At 45.2% G+C, this 25,780-nt stretch overlaps 1 protein-coding gene across 2 annotated transcripts in view; it reads right to left on the reverse strand.

Annotated features, from left to right (window-relative positions):
- Window positions 1-5,766, reverse strand: part of LOC125975090 (uncharacterized) — a 44,173-nt gene extending 38,407 nt beyond the window's left edge. The window contains exons 1-2 of one of the 2 annotated variants that reach the window (XM_049730225.1): window positions 5,663-5,748; window positions 1-5,298 (exon numbers count right to left, since the gene is read on the reverse strand). The exon at window positions 1-5,298 is cut by the window's left edge and continues 24,360 nt beyond it. In XM_049730225.1, the coding sequence (XP_049586182.1) occupies window positions 2,542-3,756 (1,215 nt within the window). In that variant the 5' untranslated portion in view covers window positions 3,757-5,298; window positions 5,663-5,748 and the 3' untranslated portion in view covers window positions 1-2,541. Of the gene's footprint in view, window positions 5,299-5,662 lie in introns of both variants that reach the window. The other variant, XR_011087380.1, reaches the window with a different exon arrangement.
- Between the last annotated feature and the right edge of the window lie 20,014 nt (window positions 5,767-25,780).

The following is a 25,780-nucleotide window of genomic DNA, read 5'->3' on the forward strand; positions in this document are numbered from 1 at the left end:
AAATTGACAATAAAGCTGACTTTGACTTTGACTTTGACTTTGACAATCTTTTTGTTACTCGCTTTAGTTAATAGAGTTTGAATGTCCAAAGCTAACGAGTCATGATTTTGATAAACACCTCCTTTTGTTTTAAGCAGATGTCGAGTTTCTGAGTCATCTTGGAACGTATCACCTCTAGGGGGCGGATTTTTAGGCTGTTTTAAATAGAAGTTCCGTTTTTTCTCAGGAATGGTGGGTATTGTGTTGATGTAGGAAATCTCGCATAAACCGACCTCCCACGAACCTTTTAAATCGATATGTTGAGCTAGTTCGGTTTTGAATTCTGTGAGCGTGTTTGAGCTAAAAAGGTGTATACTGGCATTTGACGCTAATGTGACGTAGAAGTCTCTCTGGTGTTCACCCATCTTGTAATTTCCACAGAATGGCTGTTTTAGAGATCGTTAAATGCTTTTAATACTCTTTGCGGGTGAGTCGAATGAGTCGAAGACAGTCCAACTGTCGAATTTGGATGGCCATCCTACCCAGTGTACGAGGGACTCGCGTTTACCTGCCACAGTACGTGATTTAAGAATTTTCTGTATGCGAAAATTTTTATTTTTTTTTATTTTTACTTTTTGTAATTTTTCTTCGTAAAAGCTACCTTCTACAGGCATACCATCCAAGTCCGATATTTTATAGACGGGAGGAACACGATGGAGATGTTGTCTTATTCTGAAAATTTCATCCGTGTAACTTTGTAAATAACCTTTTTCAAAATTGCCTTTTATTTTGGAAATTCTCACAGTTTCACCCGGTGCGAACCGGAACTTGTACCCCCGTCGGAAAGGACTTTTGGCATATAGGTTAGTGAAGACAATATTCTTATTTTCTTCGTTTACAGCGTTCGGTCTCATTTTTATACTGCTGTGAAAACTGTCGTTATAACTGACAATAAAATCCTGAATCACATCCACGTATCGTTGTGTGTTCTTAAATGTAAAACACCTCCACATGCGCGTTTTTAACGTTTTGTTGAATCTTTCGATCGTTTGCGCTTTAGTGTCCGAGGCGGTGGAAAAATGTGTAATATTGTGCTTTCTCATTAATTTCTGGAAATGTTTGTTAAAAAACTCCACCCCTTTATCTGTTTGAAGGCGTAATGGTGAACCGCTAACTGTCAGGATATCTTCAAATGCTTTGGTGACCTGTGTACCAGTTTTAGTTTTCAAAACACGTACATATGCACGTTTCGAGAAGATATCGATTACGGTTAGTAAATATTTATAGCCATCGTTGTAGCGTGCTAGTGATTGCATATCACACAAATCTGCTTGGAATTGTCTCATAGGACCTCGGACAAAAACTTTATTTCTAGGAAAAGTTATTCTGGCTGGTTTGTGTAAAGTGTACGCATCCTGATCGGATAAAAAAGCTTTTACTTTTCTTATGTTAGTGTTTTTACAGCTATTAATCGCCTCCCTGTGCAGCCGTTTCTCGCCCCCAAAACTCGCTGGATTCTTAGCACAATAATAGAGTCTCTGAAGACACCTGTCGTCACCCATTGTTAGGTAAGCTCTGATGGATATCAGATTGTGACGCTGTTAATAAAACAAACAGGTATGATATCTCGCGATTTTGAATAAACACAGAGAAACAGTCACTTTTACGGTCACAATAGTTTATTACAGAAAAATCAAACTACTTCTTAAAAAACATTACTAATAAACACAAACAAGTGTAAAACATGGTAAGAAAAGCTTTTCTATAAATCCTAAGGTTTGACATAACGCATGAATTTACCGAGGTTTTCGGCCTCGTCGATGCACTTAATGGAGATGAGCAATTCGGAGACCACGGCTGGAGCTTTGTCGTCGGTGAAAGTGGACACCAGCACCTCGGTTACGTCCATAAAGTTCTTATCTTGCACCTTGTTTTTTGCCACCTTTATGTTACCCCGGCGGTTCACCAGAGCCTTAACAAACCTTTTGAAGTTTTCCTTGGACAGGTCTTCCGTGTCCATCACGAGCCCCTTTTTAGTGAGCATTATTTCAAAAAAATTTTTAGCGGGGGGTTAAGTCGAGGTTGGTAAACGCGCGAGATGAGAGGTCCGAACGCACTGCTGCTTTGGCGGACTTCGCTCTCGATTTGGCTTTTTTTTTTTTTTTTTTTTTTTTTCCTCTATGTAGGCGTGACTCTCCCTGGGCGGACTTCGCTCTCGATTTGGCTTTTTTTTTTTTTTCCCCTCTCCCCCCAAAAACTATCAGGATTCTTAGCTGAAGACATCTCTCGCCATTGAATAAACACAGAGAAACGGTCACAATAGTTTATTACAGAAAAAATCAAACTACTTCTTAAAAAACATTACTAATAAACACAAACAAGTGTAAAACATGGTAAAAGAAAGTTTTTCTATAAATCCTAAGGTTTAACATAACGCATGAATGAAGATAACATAGATGGTGTTACTTTGGACCCTATTAGAGTTTTAAACTTCTTTAGCTGCCCCCCTGTTAAATCTAAAAGTACTGTTAGGAAAGTCATCAATTGATTCCACATTTTTTTTTACAAAACCTCCCATTGTGTTTTTCCAAACGTTCTAAATAATAGAGCGACTTCGTTGCGAGTCAGAACAGTATCACCAGCTTCTTGTTTTATCGCACGGAGCCGTGTGAAGATCTTGCCTTCATGAGCTAGGTCATGTAGAATGGCAGAAACAGAATTGCGGATGTTTATAAGCGTTGCAGAGCTTTTAAAATAGAAAAACATTGTCGACAACGTGTGGAGGAAGTCAGCATTGCACAGTTCAGCCGTCACTGCTTCGTAATTCGCATATAAGTAAAAGTTTCGATCCTCAACATATAGGCATGTATGGTGCATTTGGCTAAGATCATCAAGAGCACATCCGTCACACTTAGATTTAGCATGCTTCATTAAGGCATCATACAAAAGATGAACCAGCATCAGCTTCAGGCGTGTGTAGTCTTCAATCACCAACCATTTAAGAGGCTCTATCGTCATATTATACTCTGCGTCCTGTTGTGTGTTGATTCTCACAGGTGTCGAGGTCATCGGAGTGTCAACGATCGTGTCGTCAGCCTCCGTGTCCAGCTGTGTGTTGATTCTCACAGGCGTCGAGGTCATCGGAGGAACGGCCCCAAACTCAAGGACCATCGGAGTGTCAACGATCGTGTCGCCAGCCTCCGTGTCCTGCTGTGTGTTGATTCTCACAGGCGTCGAGGTCATCGGAGGAACGGCTCCAAACTCAAGGACCATCGTGTCGTCAGCCTCCTCAAAATCACAGGGTATCTCCGGTTCTATCTCTCTGAGTAAGACTCTAATGTCGGCAGCAGACAAGCTTGGCAAATCCATACCATTTTCAGGATAGCGTGCGCAGGCGCCATCAAACAATTCAATGGCTCGTGACGTGGACCACGGTTCATGCTGCTCCTCCTGCTGCTGCTGCCCCGAGGTTTCAGGGGTTTCAAACACGTCGAAAGTTGATGACAAAGCTCCATAGAGAGAATCGGTTTGCAGATCGTCGAGCCGAATCGGTGACATGCATTCGTTCGGGTCAGATGGCGGCAGCGGAAGAATCTCAAATCTTTCAGCCCATGTCTCAGGCCCCGCTGGCGTCGGTCTTGGCGACGCTAGGAAAGCTGTGTTCCCATCGTCAGCAGCATCTGACTCTGCATCCGAGTTGTCAGGGGTTGACCAGAACGTGATGCCCGTAGGTGTAGAACGTGGTAAAAGTCTTCTGGCAAGCATTTTTTGGGCCATCTTCTTTCTCTTGTGCGTGCGTGTGTGAAAGAGACGATTGCAAGCCCGCTCTTATACAATTTAGATAGTTATGCTAATGACTATAACTCCACCTTTTCTGTGACTGCAGGTGAGAAAAAGAGGGGGGGTAAGAGGAGGAACAGTCTAGTGTGTTGGGGGTAGTTTAAACTTAATTTTTTAGTAAGGGTTACTCTAAAGCCAGTTTACGTTTCACTCCGACGACGTTTGTCCAGACACGGCTTGATAGAAAAAGCCCCGTAATACTCTCCCCATATGCTTGCATCTTTTCATACCACATTGTTAATGGTATATTCAAAATTGTCTGGAAAAGTCCACATTCACTGTTAAACGCTTCAAGTTTTAGAAACATTAAATCGATTAGCTCTCCAACTTCTGCCCCATCAACAGTTTGGGGAGAAACCTTCAGCCGGAAAAAACATCTCCCGCCGGCTGTGATTTTTGAAATCCAAGTTGCATTCAGCTCACCTTCTGACCCGTATTCATTGAGAAATTCAGTCAAAACCTCTGACATTTATTTTTTCCAACTCCTCATATGTTTCCTCCGTTCCTTCAACGTGGAGCTGAATTTCAGGCTTTGCAAACTTAGTATACAGGATTTCTCCGGTGATCTGGAGTGTGTCGCTATAGGTGGTGAGACACTGCTTAAGTTTGTTTTTTGTTCTCACTGCCTCATCTTCACTGTCATCCACATCTTCCAAGGCTTCCAAGAGATCTGAGGCAGCCCTGCTAAAGTCTGCACTGAGTGCATGCATCTCATCAGTTAGGGCTCCTTTCTCCAGGATATCAGCAGAGAGAGACAGGGATATGGATTTCTCGCCACAGGTCACTCTCCTCGTGAATGCAGCCTGCGCAGACACGCTTTGCTTTTAGGCTAGTAATTTCAGTGGAATCCATTTTTTCCTTTTTTGTTTGTCGAGGTGGGGTTTAATCAGAGGGTTTTTTGTTTCCTTTTTCCTTGATAGCACCTCGGTTTATAACTGTTCGGCTTTTCCAAATTCTCCCCGCCAAAAGGGGTACCGAAAGAGTAACAACATTTGTTAGGGTTTTCCAGGTTATCTTGATCCTATGTTATCTTGATGTTGGAATGTAACCTGTAATAATTAAACTCGCCTGTCCTGTCTTAACAAAAGTAGTAGAACAAAGTGACTAGCTGCAGAGGAAGCAATCAAAGTTGTTTAGTTCACACAACATCGTGAAGGACCCCCTGCTGTGCTTTGATCAGCCAGGGGCTTCGGCCATTTGTCTACTCTGACCCCCACTCTCACCCCCACTCTGTTCCTCCTAATAAATATGCCCTTGCAGGAAGGAGACTTTTCAGATTTCATTCCTGTAGCGAGTGATCTCTCCACCTGCAGGTGTCTAAAAGAACTTGCCTTGTCTCCTGTGTGGTTCTTGCAAAATAAGTTGGAGTGAGCAAATCTCTAACAACATTGTTTCAACTCAGCTTGTGGTGTTTATTTTTTAGTTTCTTTACATCCACATTTGCAGTAGCAGTCGCGGTAGCGGTAGTAGGATACAAATCTGTAGACCAAACAAAACTCATATATGCATTACAATGGAAATGCAGATGCAAGTATTTAGTTGTTGCTTAAATAAAGACGACAATTCACATTCATTATTTCGTATACAAATAAGATTGATGAGACCAATACCAAAAGAACAGACTACATCGCCCAGCATGCAATGTGAATACCCAGAATTCACTACAAGCAGGAAGGGCTAAACAGCGCTACGTTTGGAATGTTTTTACAGACAGACGAACTACTGGACTTTAAAACCAAACGCTGGATTAAAATGGTGCTTTCACCATACGATCAGCATGACAAGCTACAAAACATCAGTGGCAGATCATGAATGAAAACATCAAAGGATTTAAACACCTTACCGGTGGCGCGTTGCTCTTAAGGCATGGGACGTTGGAGTTTGCTTGTTTGACAGTGTGCTTTGTTCCAGAGTTTGACACTGTGCTCGTCACCGCACTAATGCACGTAACCAATCACTGATCCGCGCTTCAATACCCAGGTAAGATCCTCCCACTTACCAGCTGTTATGTGTTTCATTTAATTACCGTAGTCTGCTACCCATCACCAGTTGTATTAGCTCAGTGAGCGCAACACTACGCCTTTCGTGTGACAGCGCTCAAGAGCAGCAAGTACCCATTCCGAAAAAGGCAACCTTCCAGGTTCTTTGGTCAGCTTATATTCTGTTGCACATGCCGGTGTGGGCCGAGTTTGATGGGTGATGAGTCCAGGGTGGTGGGGCAAGGTCGCAGGAGAGTTTGATTCCATGGGAGTGGATGTTGGTTTGGTGAGAGCTGGTTCCGTGGGGGTGGGTGCTGATTATGGGTCATTCGATGTGTGTGGGGGTTGTTGTTTTCCATCCCGTCTTTTGGGCTTGGCAAGCACCGTTGGCCGGGTTCTTGGCTGTTTACCTCCTGCCGCTCTCCCTCTGGCACCTCTGCTGGTTTTATCCCCCAAGTGTACTTCCTGTAAACATTCTGCTCCATTCTTGCACATACATCCACTTCACCCACTGTCACACATCGTCCATTTATCATCTTTCCAATTTTGCCATTTTGTACGGAATTATGTGAAGTTTTGTGTGACATCATGAATTCGTTAATGTTCTCTGACAATGCAAAGTTCTTACTCACCACTTACCATGCATTTGTTTGTTTGTTCTTTTGCCACACCATGTGCTTACTTCGTCACATTCCTAGTTTAATCATGCTTCCAACCATATCTTTTCATTGTTAGGCAAAACATTTTCCTCTGTCCAGAACATTCTGTAATGATCCAAAGCTGGTGTCTAGCATTAGGCGACACACAACGTCACATCAAGCATTAATCAAAACATAAGATATAATCACGTACTGAACATTTTAGACACCTTTGGCAGTGTCTGTGATTTAGAAACAACATCAGGCATGCGTTAAACCAGGGGTCCCCAACCCCCGGTCTGCGGACCGGCACCAGTTCTAGTTCACTTGGTTCCGGGCCACCAAGCCGCACAGAAAAAAACTATATATTTTTTTTAACCGACGATCAATTACTTCAGGTCAAGATGCTCGTCCTGGTCACGTGACATGTTTCCCCAGTCGAGCCTGCAAAGCTAGCAAAAATGAGTAAGCATTTATATTGAAGAATATAAAAAAATTGGCGATTCTCTCCCAATTACTACATCCGTCAGTTTAGGTCAAGACGCTCGTCTCGGTCACGTGACATGTCACCTCAGTTGAGCCCGCGAAGGAAGCAAATATGAGCAAGAAACAGAAGCCCAAAAGCCCAATGAGGAGACGGAAGAAGAAGAGGCTACGACTTCTAAGAAAAGGAAAGCTGCATTTAAAAGAAACATTTATGGGGTCCTACTTAAAATATGGATTTCTCGCCACAGGTGACTCTGACACACCAAGCCCACTCAGGCTAGCTAACGAGCCAATGAAGCCTTCAAAACTGCTTCGGCACATGGAGACCAAGCATCTTGTATTAAAAGACAAACCTTAACCACTTCGGGTGTAATTGTCTCCGACTACGCCGAGATGGGACCGGCTTGTTTCTGAGAAACAAGCTTAGTGCTCCCACTAATTCAACGTAATGGTGAGTTTTATTTTTATGTTGTTTATGCTTGTTTTTATGCCAGTCGTATCATTTTATTTCATCGTATTTATATATCAATCACAAATGTATTATTTATCTATATAAATGTATTATTTATTTATGTATTATTTATTTATATATAGGCCGGTCCGCGGAAATATTTCTGACACGTAACCGGTCTGTGGTGCAAAAAAGGTTGGAGACCACTGCATTAAACAGGTCGTTAAGGGTTGCTAGGCTATTCAGGCAATATATCAAAAAACATTTGTTATTTCAAAGTGTACAGAAATACATATCAGATCATGAAGTTATAAAAACCTTTGTCATTACCAATTATCAAACATGTCTAGTTATGTCTTCTTTATTGATTTGGTGTGTAGGTACTATATGCTTAAAATGTTTCTTTTATTGATTTAATACTATGTGAATATACTTGTCTGATTGTGTACTTTATTCAATGAGGTGTGAGCATATCTATTTTTGCAGCTAAGCAGGACTTTTCGTTTTTTGACCCCATTTCTTCAATACAACTATATTTCTTAAGGATCAGCTCCAAATTTCAATAACATTGCAAGTGATTAGTACTTTTTCTCCTTAAATAACAAAAAATGTTAATAGCCTAAATTTTGATTTTATTTGGATAAATCATTACATGTCAAAACAGGACTTAACCAGACCCTATGAGAAGGGGGGACGTAGTTCTGCTTTATTGGAGACTTATTTTCAAACATAATTTTACACCTCACAACACATCGATTTGGAACAATAGGTATATTTTGATTCATAGAAAATCTGTTTTTATTTCTGAATGGCTCTCTAGAGGAGTATGGGCTATATCTGACTTCATGGATTTGGAGGGAGGAATCTTGCATCATGCTGAATTTTGTGATCGATTTAAGATTTCCTGTACTAAAAAAAAACTACAAACAAATGGTGAAAATATTCCCATTATCCCCGATTAACATGGTTAAACGAGATAAAATGTATTCAAAGATAACTCCATGTTTAAGGCTGCTACTATTGAAGTTTCATGAGCATTTATTGAACTGAAACACGGAGCATACATATCACCACAAGATGGCAGTATTTCACATCCTGACCGGCATTAACCTGCATTCTTAAATGCACTCCCACTTAATTTTACAATAAACTTAAGTCTTACTTTCTTAAACTAAAATCACTTAGGAGTTGTATTAAACTTAGACTCTTCTCTTAGACTATAAGTCCCCTTTTTAACAAACTTAAAAAGTAATACTAGAATACTAGCAAGCCATTTTAATTCCACCTTTCCCTTTTTACCCTATTTACCAGTAGTCTTGACTTAGGCTCTAACACAGGGGTCTCAAACTCCAGTCCTCCGGGGCCGCATTCCTACATGTTTTCTAAGTTTCCCTCGTTAAACACACCTGATTCAAATGATCAGTTCATCCTCATGTTCTGCAGGAGCCTGATAATTGAATCAGGTGTGTTTAACGAGGGAAACTTGGAAAACATGTAGGAATGCGGCCCTCGAGGACTGGAGTTTGAGACCCCTGCTCTAACAATACTAAACATTGGCCTATGACTTATACTTATCAGAGTTACACAGCACAAAGTCCAATCTCTCTCCTAAGATACTCAAACTTCTGCTTTGCTAAAGGCTTGGTCAAGATATCTGCCTTCATATTATCTGTAGGACAGTATTGCAGAATTTGTCCATTCTGCACACATTCACGAATGTAGTCGTAGCGAATATCTATGTGCTTTGTTCTTGACTGGTCAACTGGATTCTTAGCTATGGCAATAGCTCCTTGGTTGTCTTCCAGAATCACTGTTGATGTAACGTCCATTCCGAGATCACTGAGTAGTCGTATAAGCCAGGTACATTCTTGTGCTGCCTGGCTGAGAGCAATGTATTCTGCTTCAGCTGTTGACAGTGTGACTGTGTTCTGTTTCTTGCTGAGCCAGCTTACTGCTCCTCCACTCAGTAGGAAGACATTCCCGGTTGTAGAACGACGATCATCCTGATCTCCTGCCCAGTCAGCGTCTGAGAAGCCGATTAAAGTTCCAGACTCTGACCTCTGGTACTTGAGAGCGAGGTTTGTGGTACCTTTCAGGTAGTGAAGAATCCTCTTCACAGCAGTCATGTGTGCAGTGTTTGGTTCTGCGTTGAACCTTGACACAGCACTCACTGCTTGTGCGATGTCTGGCCTGGTGGCCATTGCTGCGTACAACAGGCTTCCTACAATTGACTGGTAGGTACCTGGATTCACTGGCTTACTGACATCATCATTTTTCTGCAACTTCACATTTGCATCAGCTGGGGTTGTGACCGGATTGCCTTTATCCATCCCATATTTCTGAAGAATGGCTTCAATGTAATGCTTTTGATGAAGACACACACAAATGTTTGTCTTGTCTTAAATCACTGAGAAGCCCAGTATGTTAGACAACTCACCCATGTCTTTCATCTTGTATCTTTTTTTCAGAGCAACTTTCAACTCACTTTTGCTCTGCAGTGACTCTGTGATCAGAATCAGATCATCGACATAAACGGCTAATATCTCTAGCCCCTGTCGAGCTCTCACGAACACACAGGGGTCTGATGTGCTCTGATTGAAACCAAGATCTTTCATGAAGTCTGTGAAAGTCTTACTCCAGCAGCCAGGTGACTGCTTAAGGCCGTAGATTGACTTTTTCAGCTTGCGCACCAAGTGCTCTTGGCCTGGTTTGACGTACCCGTCTGATTGCTCCATGTGGATTTCCTCCTCTAGATGTCCTTTTAGAAATGCAGTAACGACATCCATCTGGTGTACATGCATGTTATTCTGAACAGCAAAGGACAGCAATGTACGAATGGAGCTGAATCGTACAACAGGTGAGAACGTTTCATCCTAGTTAGCGCCATACTGTGAGTAACCCTTGGCAACAAGTCTGCACTTGTATCTCTCCACTTCTCCATCACTATGGTGCTTGACTTTGAACACCCATATCGAACCTATTGGCTTTCTGTCTTTTGGCAATTCCACTAAGTCCCAAGTATCATTTTCAAGCAGGGACTCCAAATCAGCTGCTTCCTTCCATTCCTTAGCATTAGAGCTCATCATTGCTTCCTTCAGTGTACTTGGCTCATTTACACTACAGACATTTGCATAATGTTTGACAGTTACTATGTCTGCATATTCATCATAGCCATACTTTTTTGGGGGCTTTCTGACTGCCGCATTCTCTCGGAGCTTCATTGACTGGTGTGTCATCGTTGACTGATGCTTCTCTCTCATCAGGACCACTGCCAGCATCACTGTCTGAACAAGACACTTCCACTTCCTGTTTCCAGTCAAAGTCGGTCTTATTGAAGATGCCATCCCGGCGAATCAGAATCCTCCTTTTCTCCTCATCGAACAGACGATAGCCCTTGGCATTGTTGGCATATCCCACGAAGCGAAGCTTCACCGCTTTCTTGTCCAGCTTTCTCCTCTCTGCTTCTGGAACATGTGGATATGCCACACAGCCAAAAACTCTCATGTGATTGATGTTCGGCTTTTTGGCGCTCCATCTCTGGTACGGGGTCTGTTGCTTTAGAAGTGATGTGGGCAACCTGTTCTGCACATAGGCTGCTGTTGCTACAGCCTCTGCCCAATACATGTCTGGCAGCTTTTACTCTTTGCTGCTTCAACTAAAGTTCGATTTTTTTCTTTCAGCTACACCGTTTTGCTGTGGTGTGTGAGGTACAGACATTTCATGGTGGATGCCTTGAGCTTTTAGGTATTCTTGGAATTCTTTCGACGTGTATTCCCCACCCTTGTCTGTTCTCAGTCTTGTAACTCTTTGTCCACACTCATTGTTCTCTCAAACTCTTTGAATTTGCTGAGTACTTCATTTTTCTGCCTCATGAAGTATACCTTGCAGCATCTTGAATGTCACGAAGTACTTTGACCCACCTATGGATTCAGTCTGCATGGGACCACAGACGTCACTATGAATCAGCTGCAGTTTTCGCTTTGAGCGGATTTCTCCCACTGACTTGAATGACTTCCTAGCCAGCTTGCCCTCCACACATGCTTCACAGAAGGAGTTCTCTTTTTCAGCAGAAAAGTCCATTCCACTCACCAGAGGTTTAAGCTCCTTCAGCATGGTGGTGTGACCCAGTCTTTGATGCCATAGGCTGGCTGCAACTGATGCACTTCCTGCTGTATGAGAGACAGGCGTACTCCTCTCCACATTCACCTGGCATAATCTATCGGCTCGTTGTGTTCCCATTCCTCGAAGATCTCCATCTTTTCCGCAAATGTAGCACCGGGTCTTCTTGAACTGCACAGTATTCCCTTTTTTCCCAGCAGCTCCCACTGAGAAAAGATTCCCTGATAGCTTGGGAACATACAGCACATCATACATTGTGACATCTTTGACATCACTCACTTTGAAAGTCATTTTCTTTTGGTGCAAGTTTGTACAAAGGTTCGCTTGACTATCAACAATCGGCTTGTTCTAAAGGGTTGCTCTTTGTTTCTCTTACTATCTCTGATGTTAAATATGGCTTTTTTCATAATGGTAAATTTGATTTTTTTTTTATTAACAAGATTATTTTGTTGGCCAAACAATACATACACAAATTCTGTAAAACAAGACCAAACTTTCTGCATTAGAAGAATGATTTGAAATCCTATAACAATTTGTTAAAGCTTATTAACACCAAGAATTCATTTATTGCAAGGCTGTCTCTGTAAGATATTTGCTCTGGCTGTATATCCGTTGTACCGTATTTTCACGTTTATTAGGCGCGGATAAAAATCGTAGATTTTCTTCAAAATGTGCGGCGCACCCTATCATGCAGTGGTCCCTATGTGTGTTGTTGTTGTAAGGCGGACGTATTAAAGAGCGCCATGAAAACATAAAAGGGAGAATTATGGGCGTGGATTTGCAGTATGGCCCACCCTCTGTGTGTGTTGTTGTAAGGCGGACGTAGTAGAGAACGCCATGAGAACTTTAAGGGGGAAGTGTGGGCGTGGATTTTATATAAAAGAACAGGTACATGCGTCATGCAAAACGTTGTTATAACAACAGTGAAAATGGCAAAGAGACACGCTTATCAAGCACAGTTCAAACTGAAGGCCATCAGCTACGCGGAGGAGCATGGAAATCGAGCACCCGCGAGAGAATTTGAAATCAACGAATCGATTGTTCGCAAGTGAAGGAAGCTGGAAAACGAGCTCCAACAGGTCAAGAAGACGCAGCTGAATTTCCGCGGACGTAAGGCGAGGTGGCCCGAGTTGGAGGAAAGTCAAGTCAAGTCAAGTTTATTTGTATAGCCCTGAATCACAAACAGTCTCAAAGGGCTTCACATAGCCAAAATTGACAATTATTCTCAAAGCATCCCCTGATCATAAGCTACCAAAAAGGGCAAGGAAAAACTCAAAAAAACCCTGCCAGGGGAAAATGAGAAACCTTGAGAAGGGACCACAGATGGAAGGATCCCCCTTTCAGGATCACCAGGTTGTAATGGATGCAGAGAGTGCACAAGTAATACATAATATGAAAATCAATGAAAAAAAAAAAAATGGATGTCGGAGGTGCACTCGATTGTCCTGGCAGTGTCCTCAAGGGGGCCGAGCCGCAGCTCCCCCATCCCGAACTGGTCCCCGAGAATCCAGCCAGCCGCTATCAGCTTTTGAGCCACCTAACCCCCTCCCCAGCCGGGGAGGAGGTGGGCAGAGAGAACAGAACAAACTCCGGCCAAATCGGCCATCACAAGTTAGTTAAAGGCCATCTCATAGAAATGTGTCTTTAAACGTGTCTTAAATGTTTCTACTGAGGTAGTAGTTCTAATATCCATTGGTAGGGCATTCCAAAGGTCTGGAGCCCGAATAGAGAATGCTCTAGACCCTGCAGACATTTTCTTGGCCCTCGGTATAACTAAAAGACTAGCGTTTTGCGAACGAAGGTTACGAGACAGAACATAAGGAACGACTAGGTCGACGAGATATGAAGGCGCTAAGCCATGCATTGCTTTATAGGTTAGTAGAAGAACCTTGAAGTCACATCTTAAATGGACCGGGAGCCAATGTAATTCGGCTAATATTGGGGTAATGTGATCAAATTTTCTTGACCGTGAGAGCAGCCTCGCAGCGGCATTTTGCACTAACTGTAGACTTTTAATACTGGATTTAGGAAGACCAGAGAATAATACATTACAGTAGTCCAGGCGCAACGTGACGAACGCATGTATAATAGTTTCCGCATCCCCGGTCGAGAGGATAGGACGAATCTTAGCAATATTACGAAGGTGAAAAAACGCAATCCTGGTTATATTCTTAATGTGTTTTTGAAAGGAGAGCGTTTGGTCAAATATTACCCCGAGATTAGTTACCGTATCACTCTGAGTGATAGTACGGTTATCTATAGTTATAGTGGTTTCCTTAAATAAATGTTGATAACGAGTAGGACCAATTACCAACATCTCAGTTTTATCCGGGTTAAGACGAAGGAAGTTGAGAGACATCCATTGCTTAATCTCCGCAAGGCACGCCTTGAGATTACAGCAGTCCTGTGGATCTGTCATCGATAACGGCATATATATAATTGGGTGTCATCCGCGTAGCATTGAAAACTAATATTATATTTACGTATTATGTCCCCAAGCGGAATCATATAAATATTAAATAAAATCGGTCCGAGTACCGATCCCTGTGGGACACCACACGTAACCTTATAAAGCTCAGAGGACGTATTACCATGGACCACTCGGTGCGTCCTACCTGATAGATAGGAATTGAACCAGCTTAGTGCTGACCCTGAGATACCAACACAACTTTTAAGACGCCCTAATAAAATATCGAAGTCTACAGTGTCAAAGGCAGCACTAAGATCAAGTAGTAACAATACAGACGACGTATTTGAATCCATAGCTATGAGGAGATCATTAGTCACTTTAGTAAGTGCTGTCTCTGTAGAATGATTAGCTCTAAAACCAGACTGAAAAGAGTCATATCGATTATTAGCGACCATGTAATCAATAAGCTGCTGTGCTACTACTTTTTCAAGAAGTCTTGCTATGAATGGGAGGTTTGAAACTGGCCTATAATTACTGAGACAGTCCGGGTCAAGATTTGCTCGCTTAAGTAGTGATTTAATAATAGCGGTTTTAAAGGCTATTGGCACTATCCCAGAGGAAACGGACAGATTGATTATATTTAAGACGGACGGTCCTAAAATTGGAAATAATTCTTTAAGTAGTTTGGCTGGAAGCGGGTCGAGTAAACATGTTGTTTGTTTAGCCGTACTAACCAATTTTGTAAGCATTTCAAGGGACACGCTTTTAAAATTTGAGAGGGTTATTGCATGATCCCCAGCGCTAGTAACCGGCGGAGCGATTGGCATGGTATTCTTGATCTCGTCCCTAATGGACTCAATCTTTTGAGCAAAAAATTTCATAAACTCGTCAGCTGAGTGGAAGGAGCTATCGGGGGTCAGCTGGCGCAGAGTTAGCTTTGCCACTGTATCAAATAAGTATTTAGGATTGTTTTTATTAAGATTAATGACTCGCGAAAAATAACGAGTTTTTGCTAAAATAAGCGCATCTTTATATTTCAGGAGGCTGTCCTTCCATGCCTGATGGAAAACCTCAAGTTTGGTTAAACGCCATCTGCGCTCATGCTTTCTACATAATTGTTTAAACGTACGTGTTTCATCTGTGAACCACGGAGTTGGCCATCTACGGCGAGTTTTCAGATGTAGCGGCGCCACAGAGTCGATGGCTTTTAATAATGTCGCATTGAATTCATTTGTAAGATTATCGATAGAGCCACTGTACGCGGGAAACATGGCGGTTGCCGGCGACAGTAACTCAGATAGCGCAGTTGCAGTCATGGAGTTAAAATTACGGCTGCTATAATTCTTATTGCTCTCTTGTCTTTGACAAGGAACTAAAATTTCAAATTTTATTAAAAAATGATCAGACAGAACAGTAGTGTATGGCAGTACTGTTATATTTGAGGTTGCTAGTCCCCGGGATAATACCAGATCTAAGGTATTTCCATTCTTATGCGTTGCTGCCTGTACAGCTTGCGCAAAACCAAACGTATCGATTAAAATTTGAAATGCCGAAGTCAGTGGTTCTGACGGTGAATTCATGTGGATGTTGAAATCACCCATGATAACTATATTATCTGCATTTGTCACTAGATCAGCCACAACTTCTGAAAATTCATCCAGGAAGCCAGAGTAAGCCCCGGGTGGGCGGTAAATAACAACAAGATAGAATGACGGTAACGCAGTGGATCGCACAATGAGAACTTCAAATGTTTTAAATACGTGAATTGAGCGAGGCCTAAATCTCTAGGAAAGACTCGAACAGTCGCTCATCAAGCAAAGAACGAGTGGGAGAAGCGTTTCGACAGTCACCATTCGACTAAAAGCAGCAACGCTAGCAGAAAAAATGAAAATTGAACATTGTCAAGGAGGTCCGTCTTTGTGCTTTCGTTTCATGAAATGGTGCCATTTTTCCATCCGGACCAGGACTACGTTGGCGCAGCAACTTCCAGCGGATTATAATGAAAAGCTGGCCATCTCCCGCTCCTACTGCAGCAAACGCATCGCTGACAAACACATCCAGCCCAGCCACATCACCAACATGGACGAGGTGTTGCTCACTTTCGACATCCCGGTGAATCACACTGTGGATAAGAAAGGGACCAAGATGATAGCGATACGCACAACAGGATACGAAAAGTCTTCTTTTACTGTTGTGCTTGACTGCCATGCTAATGGACAGAAACTGCCGCCTATGGTGATTTTTAAGAGAAAGACTTTGCCTAAAGAGAAGTTTCCAGCAGGAGCCATCATTAAGGCAAATGAAAAGGGCTGGCTGGATGAGGAAATGATGACTGAGTGGCTGAGGGAGGTGTATGTAAGGAGACCAGGGGTTCTTTTCCACGCATCACCATCACTGTTGATCTGTGACTCTATGTGTGCCCATCTCACAGCCGATGTGAAAAAACAAGTGAAGCAAATGAACACTGAGCTTGCTGTCATTCCGGGAGGGTTAGGGTTAGAAACTCCAACCACTGGACATCAATGTGAACCGGCTGTTAAAAGTAAAGCTGCGAGCGGCGTGGGAGTGATGGATGACGGATGGAGAGCATGGTTTCACTAAGAGTGGAAGGCAGTGCCGGGCGAGTTACGCCACAATTTGCGAATGGATTGTGGATGCTTGGGCTAACATGTCTGCTGGCACTGTTTGAGCTTTCGTAAAAGCCGGCATCATATCTGAGGAGCCAAACGGCACGGAAAGTGACTCTGACAGTGAAGAAAGTGAACCTAGCATGTCTGTTAGAGATTTAGCGCTGCTGTTCAGTTCGGAAACAGAGGATGAGGACTTCGATGGGTTTAATTGATGACCATTACTGGTAATAAAAATGTGAATACCAAACTCAGTTTTGCTCCCGCTTCATTTTTAAATACGCACACTTGTATGCAGAGGTCGGCAACCCGCGGCTCCAGAGCCGCATGTGGCTCTTTAGCACACCCGTAGCGGATCCCTGGAGCTCTTGCAAAAATGCGTGAAAATGGAAAAAGATGTTTTTTTTGTTTTGTTTTTTTAAATATGGTTTTTAGATGGTAATCATGACACAAACATTCTTATGCTGTAGAAAATGTATGTACCATATTTTCCGGACTATAAGGCGCACCGGACTATAAGGTGCACTTTCAATAAATGGCCCATTTTAAAACTTTGTCCATATATAAGGTGCACCATTAATGCATTAATTTTCTGAGACAGTCCTGTATAGGGGCCGACCATTCACACCGACATTCCACGAACCATTACCATTGTGAATGAACTTCTAAATATGTAACTACAGTGGAGCCTCGGGGTTTGAACGTCCCGGTTCTCGAACAAATCGGTATTCGAACAAAAAATTCAAGATTTTTCTGCTTCGGATGTCGGACAAAATTCGGTTGTTGAACCTCGCAGGATGAGCCGAGAGGACCCGCATGCCAACTGACTCTGCTGTTCGTTACTACGTTCTCGTTACTCTGAGGATTGCATCAACTCTAATCATGCCTCCAAAGGAAGCAAGTGGGAGTAGTAAAGCCATCCCAAAACACAAAGACGCTCCTAAAACAATGCGACACTGAGCGCCCGGCACGCTGCGGTTGCGCGATCGGACCAAATTAACCTCCCTGTGCACTAAGGTCCATTTAAATTTTGGAAAGTACATTAGGACTTTAAAAATATTTTCTAAATTTTAGCGACCGCTCTGTCACAATAATGCGACCAGCGCGGTGCAGTTGTGCGGTGGGCGGCGCGCAACGGTTGTGCGTTCGGCGGTGCGCTGCAGTTGCGCGATCGGACAAAATTAAGCTCCCTGCGCACTGATGTCCACTTAAATTTTGGAAAGTACAGCAGGACTTTAAAAATATTTTCTAAATTTCAGCGACGGCTCTGTCACAATAATGCGACCAGCACGGCGCAGTTGCGCGGTGCAGTTGCGCGGTCAGCCACGCGATACGGTTGCGCGTTCGGCGGTGCGCTGCAGTTGCGCGATTGGACAAAAATGCGCAAATGAAAAAATGCTTAAAAAAGGGGTTTTGTTTTTGGCTTGGAACGGATACATATTTTTTCCATTATTTGTAATGGGAAAATATGATTCGGAATTCGAAAGATTCACTTCTCGAACAGCCTTCTGGCACGGATTGTGTTCGAAAACCGAGGCTCCACTGTATATCCTTTACTATATCCTTTGTAGATATGTTGATATTGCAAATGAGAATCTGTTGTCAATTGCACTACCAGAATAGTTACATTAAACTAATAACAAATTAACAATTTTATGAAAGTTGAATGAATTTTTTGTTTGTATTAAGTTTGTTTTATTGTTGTTATTGTTGTATGAATAAGAAGGGTGATATTGGAGTTTGTGACTGCAGTAAACAGGCCAGGTTGCATCATGTCAGATTTTAAATCCAAATCAAATCATTCTTCATTTTGTCTTTTTATTTCAACTTCAGACGCAACAAATTACTTTATAATCACAAAATAATGATCCATAGTCTTTTTGATTGATGATTCATAGTCTTCAGCGGGCCACTTATGATTCATTTTATGATACAATGTTTCAGGTCAGTTTAAATTTAGACGCGGGCCGGAATTTGGTCCATATATAAGGCGCACCGGACTATAAGGCACACTGCTGGCTTTTGAGAAAATTTGAGGTTTTTAGGTGCGCATTATAGTCCGGAAATTACGGTACTTGTAAATATATTAAAAATACCGAATTACAGAATGGTGCAAAATTGCGTCATAGTAAGCGAAACAGCACAGGCGAGTTGTAAAAAAACAGCTGTGTGAGTGACGGGCTGTCATGCGGTCATGTTTATTTTCCGGATTTCTGTCTTGTCTGTCGTAACTTCACTTCCTGTTTTATTTTGTCATCCCTTCCGTTTCAGTTCGTGGTTCCTTCCTCTGCTTTCGGTTGTCTTGTATTCCCTGATCCCGATTGTGTGCACCTGTGTGGTTGACGCTAATTGTCAGCATCTGTGTCCCAGCCCTTTTGTGTGTATTTAGTCCGTGTCTTCCCCTTGTCTTGTGCCAGTGTGTCTTGCCTCGTCCCGACCACCAGCGATTCCTTGACGTCCGAACTCCCAGTAAGATTCCTCCTTTTTGTCTCGCCACAGAGCGACGCCTTTTGTTAGTGCCTTGTTCCCCATAGCCCTTTTTGTCTCGCCCGAGTGCGACACTTTTTGTTTGGACTTTGGCCGAGTGTTTCCCTCGCAAGAGGCGCCTTGAGTTGTATTTTTTGGTCATCGTTTGTTGGAATAAACCAGTGAAAAGAAAGACTCTGCATCCGAGTCCTCCGCCTTGTTCCCTGCCTGACAGTACACACTGGCCAGACATGGACTCAGCAGAGTCGGAGCACCTGTGCACCGCAGTGCGCTCCCACGCCTCACAGCTCGCCCAGCACCAGAGGGAAGTGGGCAATTTGGTCGAGGAAATCCGAGGGCTCACAAAGAGCCAAGCAGATTTCAGAGGGGCGGTCGCCGCCCAGGTAGGAAAGCTGGGTCAACAACTGCAGGACGTGCTCTCGCTTTTAAACGTGGGACCAACAGCGACCTCCAGCACACCCGCTGCTTCCCCCGTGACTCCCCTTGCCTTAGCTCCCATGACCGGCGGTGCCAGACTGGCTCCTCCAGAACGCTACTCCGGCGAACCCGGCCTTAGCCGGGCCTTTATTACTGAGTGCGAGATGCATTTTGAGAGGTCCCCGGCGGATTTCCCCACCGAACGCTCCAAGGTGGCCTATATGGTATCGTACCTGACGGGAAGGGCCCGCACGTGGGCCACAGCGGAATGGGCCAGGGATTCCATCTCCTGTCGCTCTCTCCCCGCTTTTGTCGGGGCTCTGCGTACGGTGTTCGACCCAATCTCCGCCGACCGAGAGAAGGCTCGGCAACTCTGTCAGATATCCCAGGGACAAGAGACCGTCGGAGATTACGCCATCAGTTTCCGCACGCTGGCCGCGGAATGCGGCTGGAATGCGACGGTGCTGTATGACATCTTCCTCTGAAGCCTTTCTGGATCCATACAGGATCAGCTAATTCCCCTGGATCTTCCTACCGATCTCGACGCCCTCATCGCTCTGGCTATCCGCACCGACAACCGGCTGCGAGAGTGGAGGAAGCACCGCGGAAGCAGAAACACCCCCGCCTTCGTGCCAGTAGCCGTTCCTTCCGCCCTAGACGCGAACCGCCCCAGGCCGGACGGGGATCGGCAGCACCAGGAGTCGGAACCGATGCAGTTGGGCAGAGCAAAGCTGACAGAGGAGGAGAAGATACGACGACGCCGGGAAGGTAGATGCTACTACTGCGGTGAGCTCGGACACCTCCTCCTCTCCTGCCCGGTGAGGAGGACCCTGAAGGTAAGCGCCTTCTCTGCTGCTCGGTCCCCGGGGCGAGTTCTCGCCAAGGGCATGATTACACAGCTGGGAAAAGATATAGAACTTGACGTGCTAATAGACTCAGGAGCTGATAAAAGCTTGATAGACTGGGCATTTGCTCGCCGATGGGGAATAAAAACTGACCTGCTGAACACTCCCGTGAACGCCAAGGCACTCAATGGACAGGCACTTTTTGAGATAACACACATAACAGAACCTGTCTCGCTGTCTTTTGGGCCCCACCATGAGAAAATACGACTACATGTCGTGACCTCCCCAATGAACCCCCTCATTCTCGGGTATCCATGGCTTCAACGCCACAACCCCGCTATAGACTGGGGACCAGGGGAAATAACGGGATGGGGGCCCTACTGTCACGATTCATGTATCAAATCTAACCCGCACTCTGTGCCTTCTGCTCCAGACTCGCAAACTCCAGACTTGACCGGGGTTCCCGCGTGTTACCACCAATGGGCCGAGGGATTCAGCAAGGCCAAGGCTACCTCCCTACCCCCCCACCGTCCTTATGATTGCGCCATTGAACTCCTGCCGGGCTCAACCATACCCAAGGGGAGGCTTTATTCCCTTTCGGGACCCGAAAAGCAGGCCCTGAACGATTATATAGACTCCTCTCTTCAAGCAGGGTTGATTCGACCGTCATCGTCGCCTGCGGGTGCGGGGTTCTTTTTTGTGGGCAAAAAGGACGGCACCCTACGTCCCTGTATTGACTACAGTCCCCTCAATCAGATCACAATCAAAAACCGGTATCCTCTTCCCCTGATGTCGACCGTGTTCGACCAATTACAGCAAGCCCGGGTGTTCACAAAGTTAGACCTGCGCAACGCGTACCACCTAGTGCGCATCCGGGAGGGGGACGAATGGAAGACGGGTTTTAACACACATCGAGGACACTTTGAATACTTAGTAATGCCATTTGGCCTCACCAATGCCCCTGCGGTGTTTCAGGCCATGATAAATGATGTTCTGAGGGACTGTTTGGATCGATTTGTGTATGTATACTTAGATGATATTTTCATTTATTCCCCGGATTTGGAGACCCATAGGTCTCACGTCGAGACTGTTCTGCGACGCCTCCTTGACCACCAACTGTACGTTAAGGCCGAGAAAAGCGAATTCCACACAAACACCGTATCTTTTCTCGGTTTCATCATAGCCCCGGGCAAAGTAAAAATGGACCCGGCGAAAGTTAGCGCGGTAACTGAATGGCCTACCCCTGACTCCCGCAAAAAGGTGCAGCAGTTCCTGGGCTTTGCCAATTTTTGTAGGCGGTTCATCAAAGGCTTCAGTGCTACGGCGGCTCCCTTGCATGCGCTAACGTCCCCCAAGGTTCCATTCTGCTGGTCGGCGGAGGCGGCCTTCCAGGAACTGAAGAACCGCTTCAGCTCAGCTCCTATCCTCACGTTTCCCGACCCGTCACGACAGTTTGTGGTGGAGGTTGACGCCTCCAATCGAGGGGTAGGGGCCATTCTATCCCAGAGAGCCAAGAGTGACAACAAGCTCCATCCGTGCGCGTTCCTGTCCAGACGGCTGACACCAGCCGAACAGAACTACGACGTGGGAGATCGCGAACTGTTGGCGGTAAAACTGGCTTTAGAGGAATGGAGACATTGGTTGGAAGGAGCACAGCAGCCTTTTCTGGTCTGGACAGACCATAAAAATTTAGAATACATTAAGACGGCCAAGAGATTGAATTCTCGCCAAGCCCGCTGGTCACTCTTTTTCAACCGATTTAACTTTACTCTGTCTTACAGACCGGGATCCAAAAACACCAACCCTGACGCGCTCTCCCGTGTCTACAGCCCAGGTCCGGAAGTTAAGAAGCCCGAACCCATTCTGCCTCCTCATTGCATGGTAAGAGCAGTGACCTGGCCTATCGAAGGCCTGGTGCAGCAGGCCAATGGCAACGAACCACCCCCTAGTGGATGCCCTGAGAACAGACTGTTTGTTCCCGATCAATTACGGTCCCAAGTTGTCCATTGGGCTCACACCTCCAGACTCTCCTGTCATCCGGGCACGCGCAGAACCCTGTTTTTCGTCCAGCAGCGATTCTGGTGGCCCTCCATGGGGGCAGACGTCAGAGAATACGTCTCAACCTGTCCCGTCTGCGCCCGGAATAAGAACTCCCACGGCGCCCGTATGGGGTTGCTGCATCCCCTCCCCATTCCATCGCGTCCGTGGACCGAGATCTCCATGGACTTCGTCACGGGGCTTCCGGCCTCAAATGGGCGAACTACCATACTCACTGTTGTAGACAGATTCTCGAAGATGGCTCACTTTATCGCTTTGCCCAAGTTGCCGTCCGCTAAACGAACGGCAACAGTAATGATGGACCACATATTCAGGATTCATGGTTTCCCAAAGGACATTGTTTCAGATAGGGGTCCCCAATTCATATCCAGGTTTTGGAAAGAATTTTGCAGGCTCATAGGGGCAACCGTGAGTCTCACATCGGGCTATCATCCGGAGGCGAACGGGCAAACGGATCAACCAACAGTTGGAGACGGGTCTCCGCTGCCTTGTCTCCCAAAACCCCTCCTCGTGGAGCAAGAACCTCACCTGGGTGGAGTATGCCCACAACTCCCTGCCCACCACGGCTACAGGTATGTCGCCGTTCAAGTGCGTGTATGGTTACCAGCCCCCAGTCTTCCCTGACAGTGAGCCGGAGGTGACGGTGACCTCGGCCCACGCCTTGGTGCGCCGATGCCATCGTGTCTGGTCGGCGGCGCTGGCCACGCTGATCCGCCAGGGGGACCGTGTCAAGCGGATGTCTGACCGAAGGAGACGTCCGGCGCCCGTGTACCGGCAGGGTCAACGTGTTTGGCTGTCCCCAACCGGGGGGACTCCAGGAAGCTGGCACCTCGCTTTGTGGGTCCATTCCCCATCGCCAAGGTCGTGAACCCGGCCGCGGTGCGTCTCCGCTTGCCCAGGTCCCTTGCAGTCCACCCCACCTTTCACGTCGGGAAGGTCAAGCCGGTGGTGGACAGTCCGTTGGTGCCAGATCCTGCGCCGCCCCCGCCTCCGCGGACGGTAGGAGGTGGGACTGCCTACACAGTGAAGGAACTGTTGGACGTGCGCAGAAGGGGCCGGGGCTGGCAGTACCTGGTGGACTGGGAGGGTTATGGGCCTGAGGAGCGGCAATGGGTGCCGCCTAGTTTTATTTTGGACCCAGGACTGTTTGAGGACTTTTATGCGGCTCACCCTGAGGCTCCTGGGCCGTCTGGGATCCGGCCCTAGGGGGAGGGGGGTCTTTCTGATCCCGATTGTGTGCACCTGTGTGGTTGACGCTAATTGTCAGCACCTGTGTCCCAGCCCTTTCGTGTGTATTTAGTCCGTGTCTTCCCCTTGTCTTGTGCCAGTGTGTCTTGCCTCGTCCCGACCACCAGCGATTCCTTGACGTCCGAACTCCCAGTAAGATTCCTCCTTTTTGTCTCGCCACAGAGCGACGCCTTTTGTTAGTGCCTTGTTCCCCATAGCCCTTTTTGTCTCGCCCGAGTGCGACGCTTTTTGTTTGGACTTTGGCCGAGTGTTTCCCTCGCAAGAGGCGCCTTGAGTTGTATTTTTTGGTCATTGTTTGTTGGAATAAACCAGTGAAAAGAAAGACTCTGCATCCGAGTCCTCCGCCTTGTTCCCTGCCTGACACGGGCCTTGGATTGAAAAGGCAAAGATTGCTGATGAGAACAGAGACTTTAAGAAAGAATGGACTCAACGATTTGCTTTCATTGCCAATGCTGAAGGATTGCCTGAATGTTTGATTTGCAATGAGAAGTTGTCAAATATAACAAGAAGAGCAATTTGGAGCAACATTTTCAGCTAAAGCATGCTAAATTTGCTGCCGAGCCAGTTGGAACTGAGAGGAAAGGTGCAATTTGAAGAACGAAAAAAACTGTTTCAAGAAGTGGATTGCATCTCCAAACTCTACTACTGCGGCAAGCTTTGTTGCAGCCCGGGAGATAATAAAGCGTGGAAAACCATTCACTGATGGCGAGTACATGAAGGATTCATTCGTTAAAATATCAGAGTGCCTATTTTCGGACTTCAAAAACAAAACCGAGATCATTCAGAAAATTAAAGTCATGCCTCTCTCTGCAAAAACAGTGAAGGAAATGGTAATTTGAATGGCAAACAATATCACTGATCAGCAAATCAAGGACATCAATTCAGTTCCAGCTTTCTCCATTGCCTATGATGAGTCGTGTGACGTGACCGATATTGAACAGACAGCTCTGCTATGCAGGTATGTGAACTCTAATGGGCCACAAGAAGAAATCGATACCACTAAAAGGCCAAACACGGGGGGAGGACATCTGCGAGGCTGTGCTGCAGTGTTTAAAAGACAGAGATACACACTAGCCACCTGATTTCAGTCGCTACAGACGGCGCACCAAGTATGAGAGGGTCGCAAAAGTTTGTGACTTTACGACAGAAAGCAGTGGATCGAAATTTGCTTGCATTCCATTGCATATTGCACCAAGAGGCGGAGTGTGCATATACATTCCCACCGGAGTGTATGGAGGTAATGAACCTTGTCACCCATATTGTGAACAAAATAATGGCAAAAGCATTAAACCACCGCCAGTTTCATGAATTGCTAGATGAAGTTGACAGCGAATATGCCCATCTCCTACTGCACAACAAAGTCCGCTGGCTATCCAGGGGCGACGGTTTGCGTCGCTTTGTTGCTTTGTATTTCAAGATTTAAGAAATTTGATTTCGGTACATCACAGCCTCTGTTTAACATTTAGGTGACTAACAACACTCAGTTTTTTGGTATTGGGGATGTCTTATTTTGTTTTTGTCGGCAAAATAGCTTTTTTTTCTGTTAAGCTTCAATAACATACACAACAAAGTTCTGACAGGAAAAAACACAGCAATACACATAATATACGAAACAAAAAAACAAAACAATCAAGTAAACACACGGTAATGTCAGCAATGGCAACTCACACATTTTTTCTACATTACAACCCGTGGAAGCTACCCATGTACTGTTGGATATGGTCCACAATTTGGGAAGCGCGATATCCGCGCCACGCGGCAAAAGCTATAGCCAATCACCTGTTATCCAATTTACTCACCGCATGCTCGTTTTATTTCTTCAGTTTTAGGAAAAGGCTAACACACTGAAACAAAATTTAGACTTACACAGGTTGGTTGAGTTCAATCAAAATTCTTGTTAAGAAAGCGCTGTTTTCAGGAAAGTACAATACAGCCTTTCGTGCGACCATCCTCAAGAGCAGAAAGTCTCCATTCAGAAAAGCCAACGTTCAAGGTTCTTTGGTCAGCTTATATTCAGTTGCACATGCCAGTGTGGGCCGAATTTGATGGGTGTCAGGGGGTGTGGCAAGTTCGCAGGAGAGTTTGATTTCATGGGAGTGGGTTCTAGTTCAGTGAGAGCTGGTTCCGTGGGGGTGGGTGCTGATTATGGGCGATTCGGTGTGTGTGGGGGCTGTTGTCTTTCATCCTGTCTTTCGG

This window comes from Syngnathus scovelli, chromosome 9, assembly GCF_024217435.2.
Source record: "Syngnathus scovelli strain Florida chromosome 9, RoL_Ssco_1.2, whole genome shotgun sequence".
Classification (NCBI taxonomy): domain Eukaryota; kingdom Metazoa; phylum Chordata; class Actinopteri; order Syngnathiformes; family Syngnathidae; genus Syngnathus; species Syngnathus scovelli.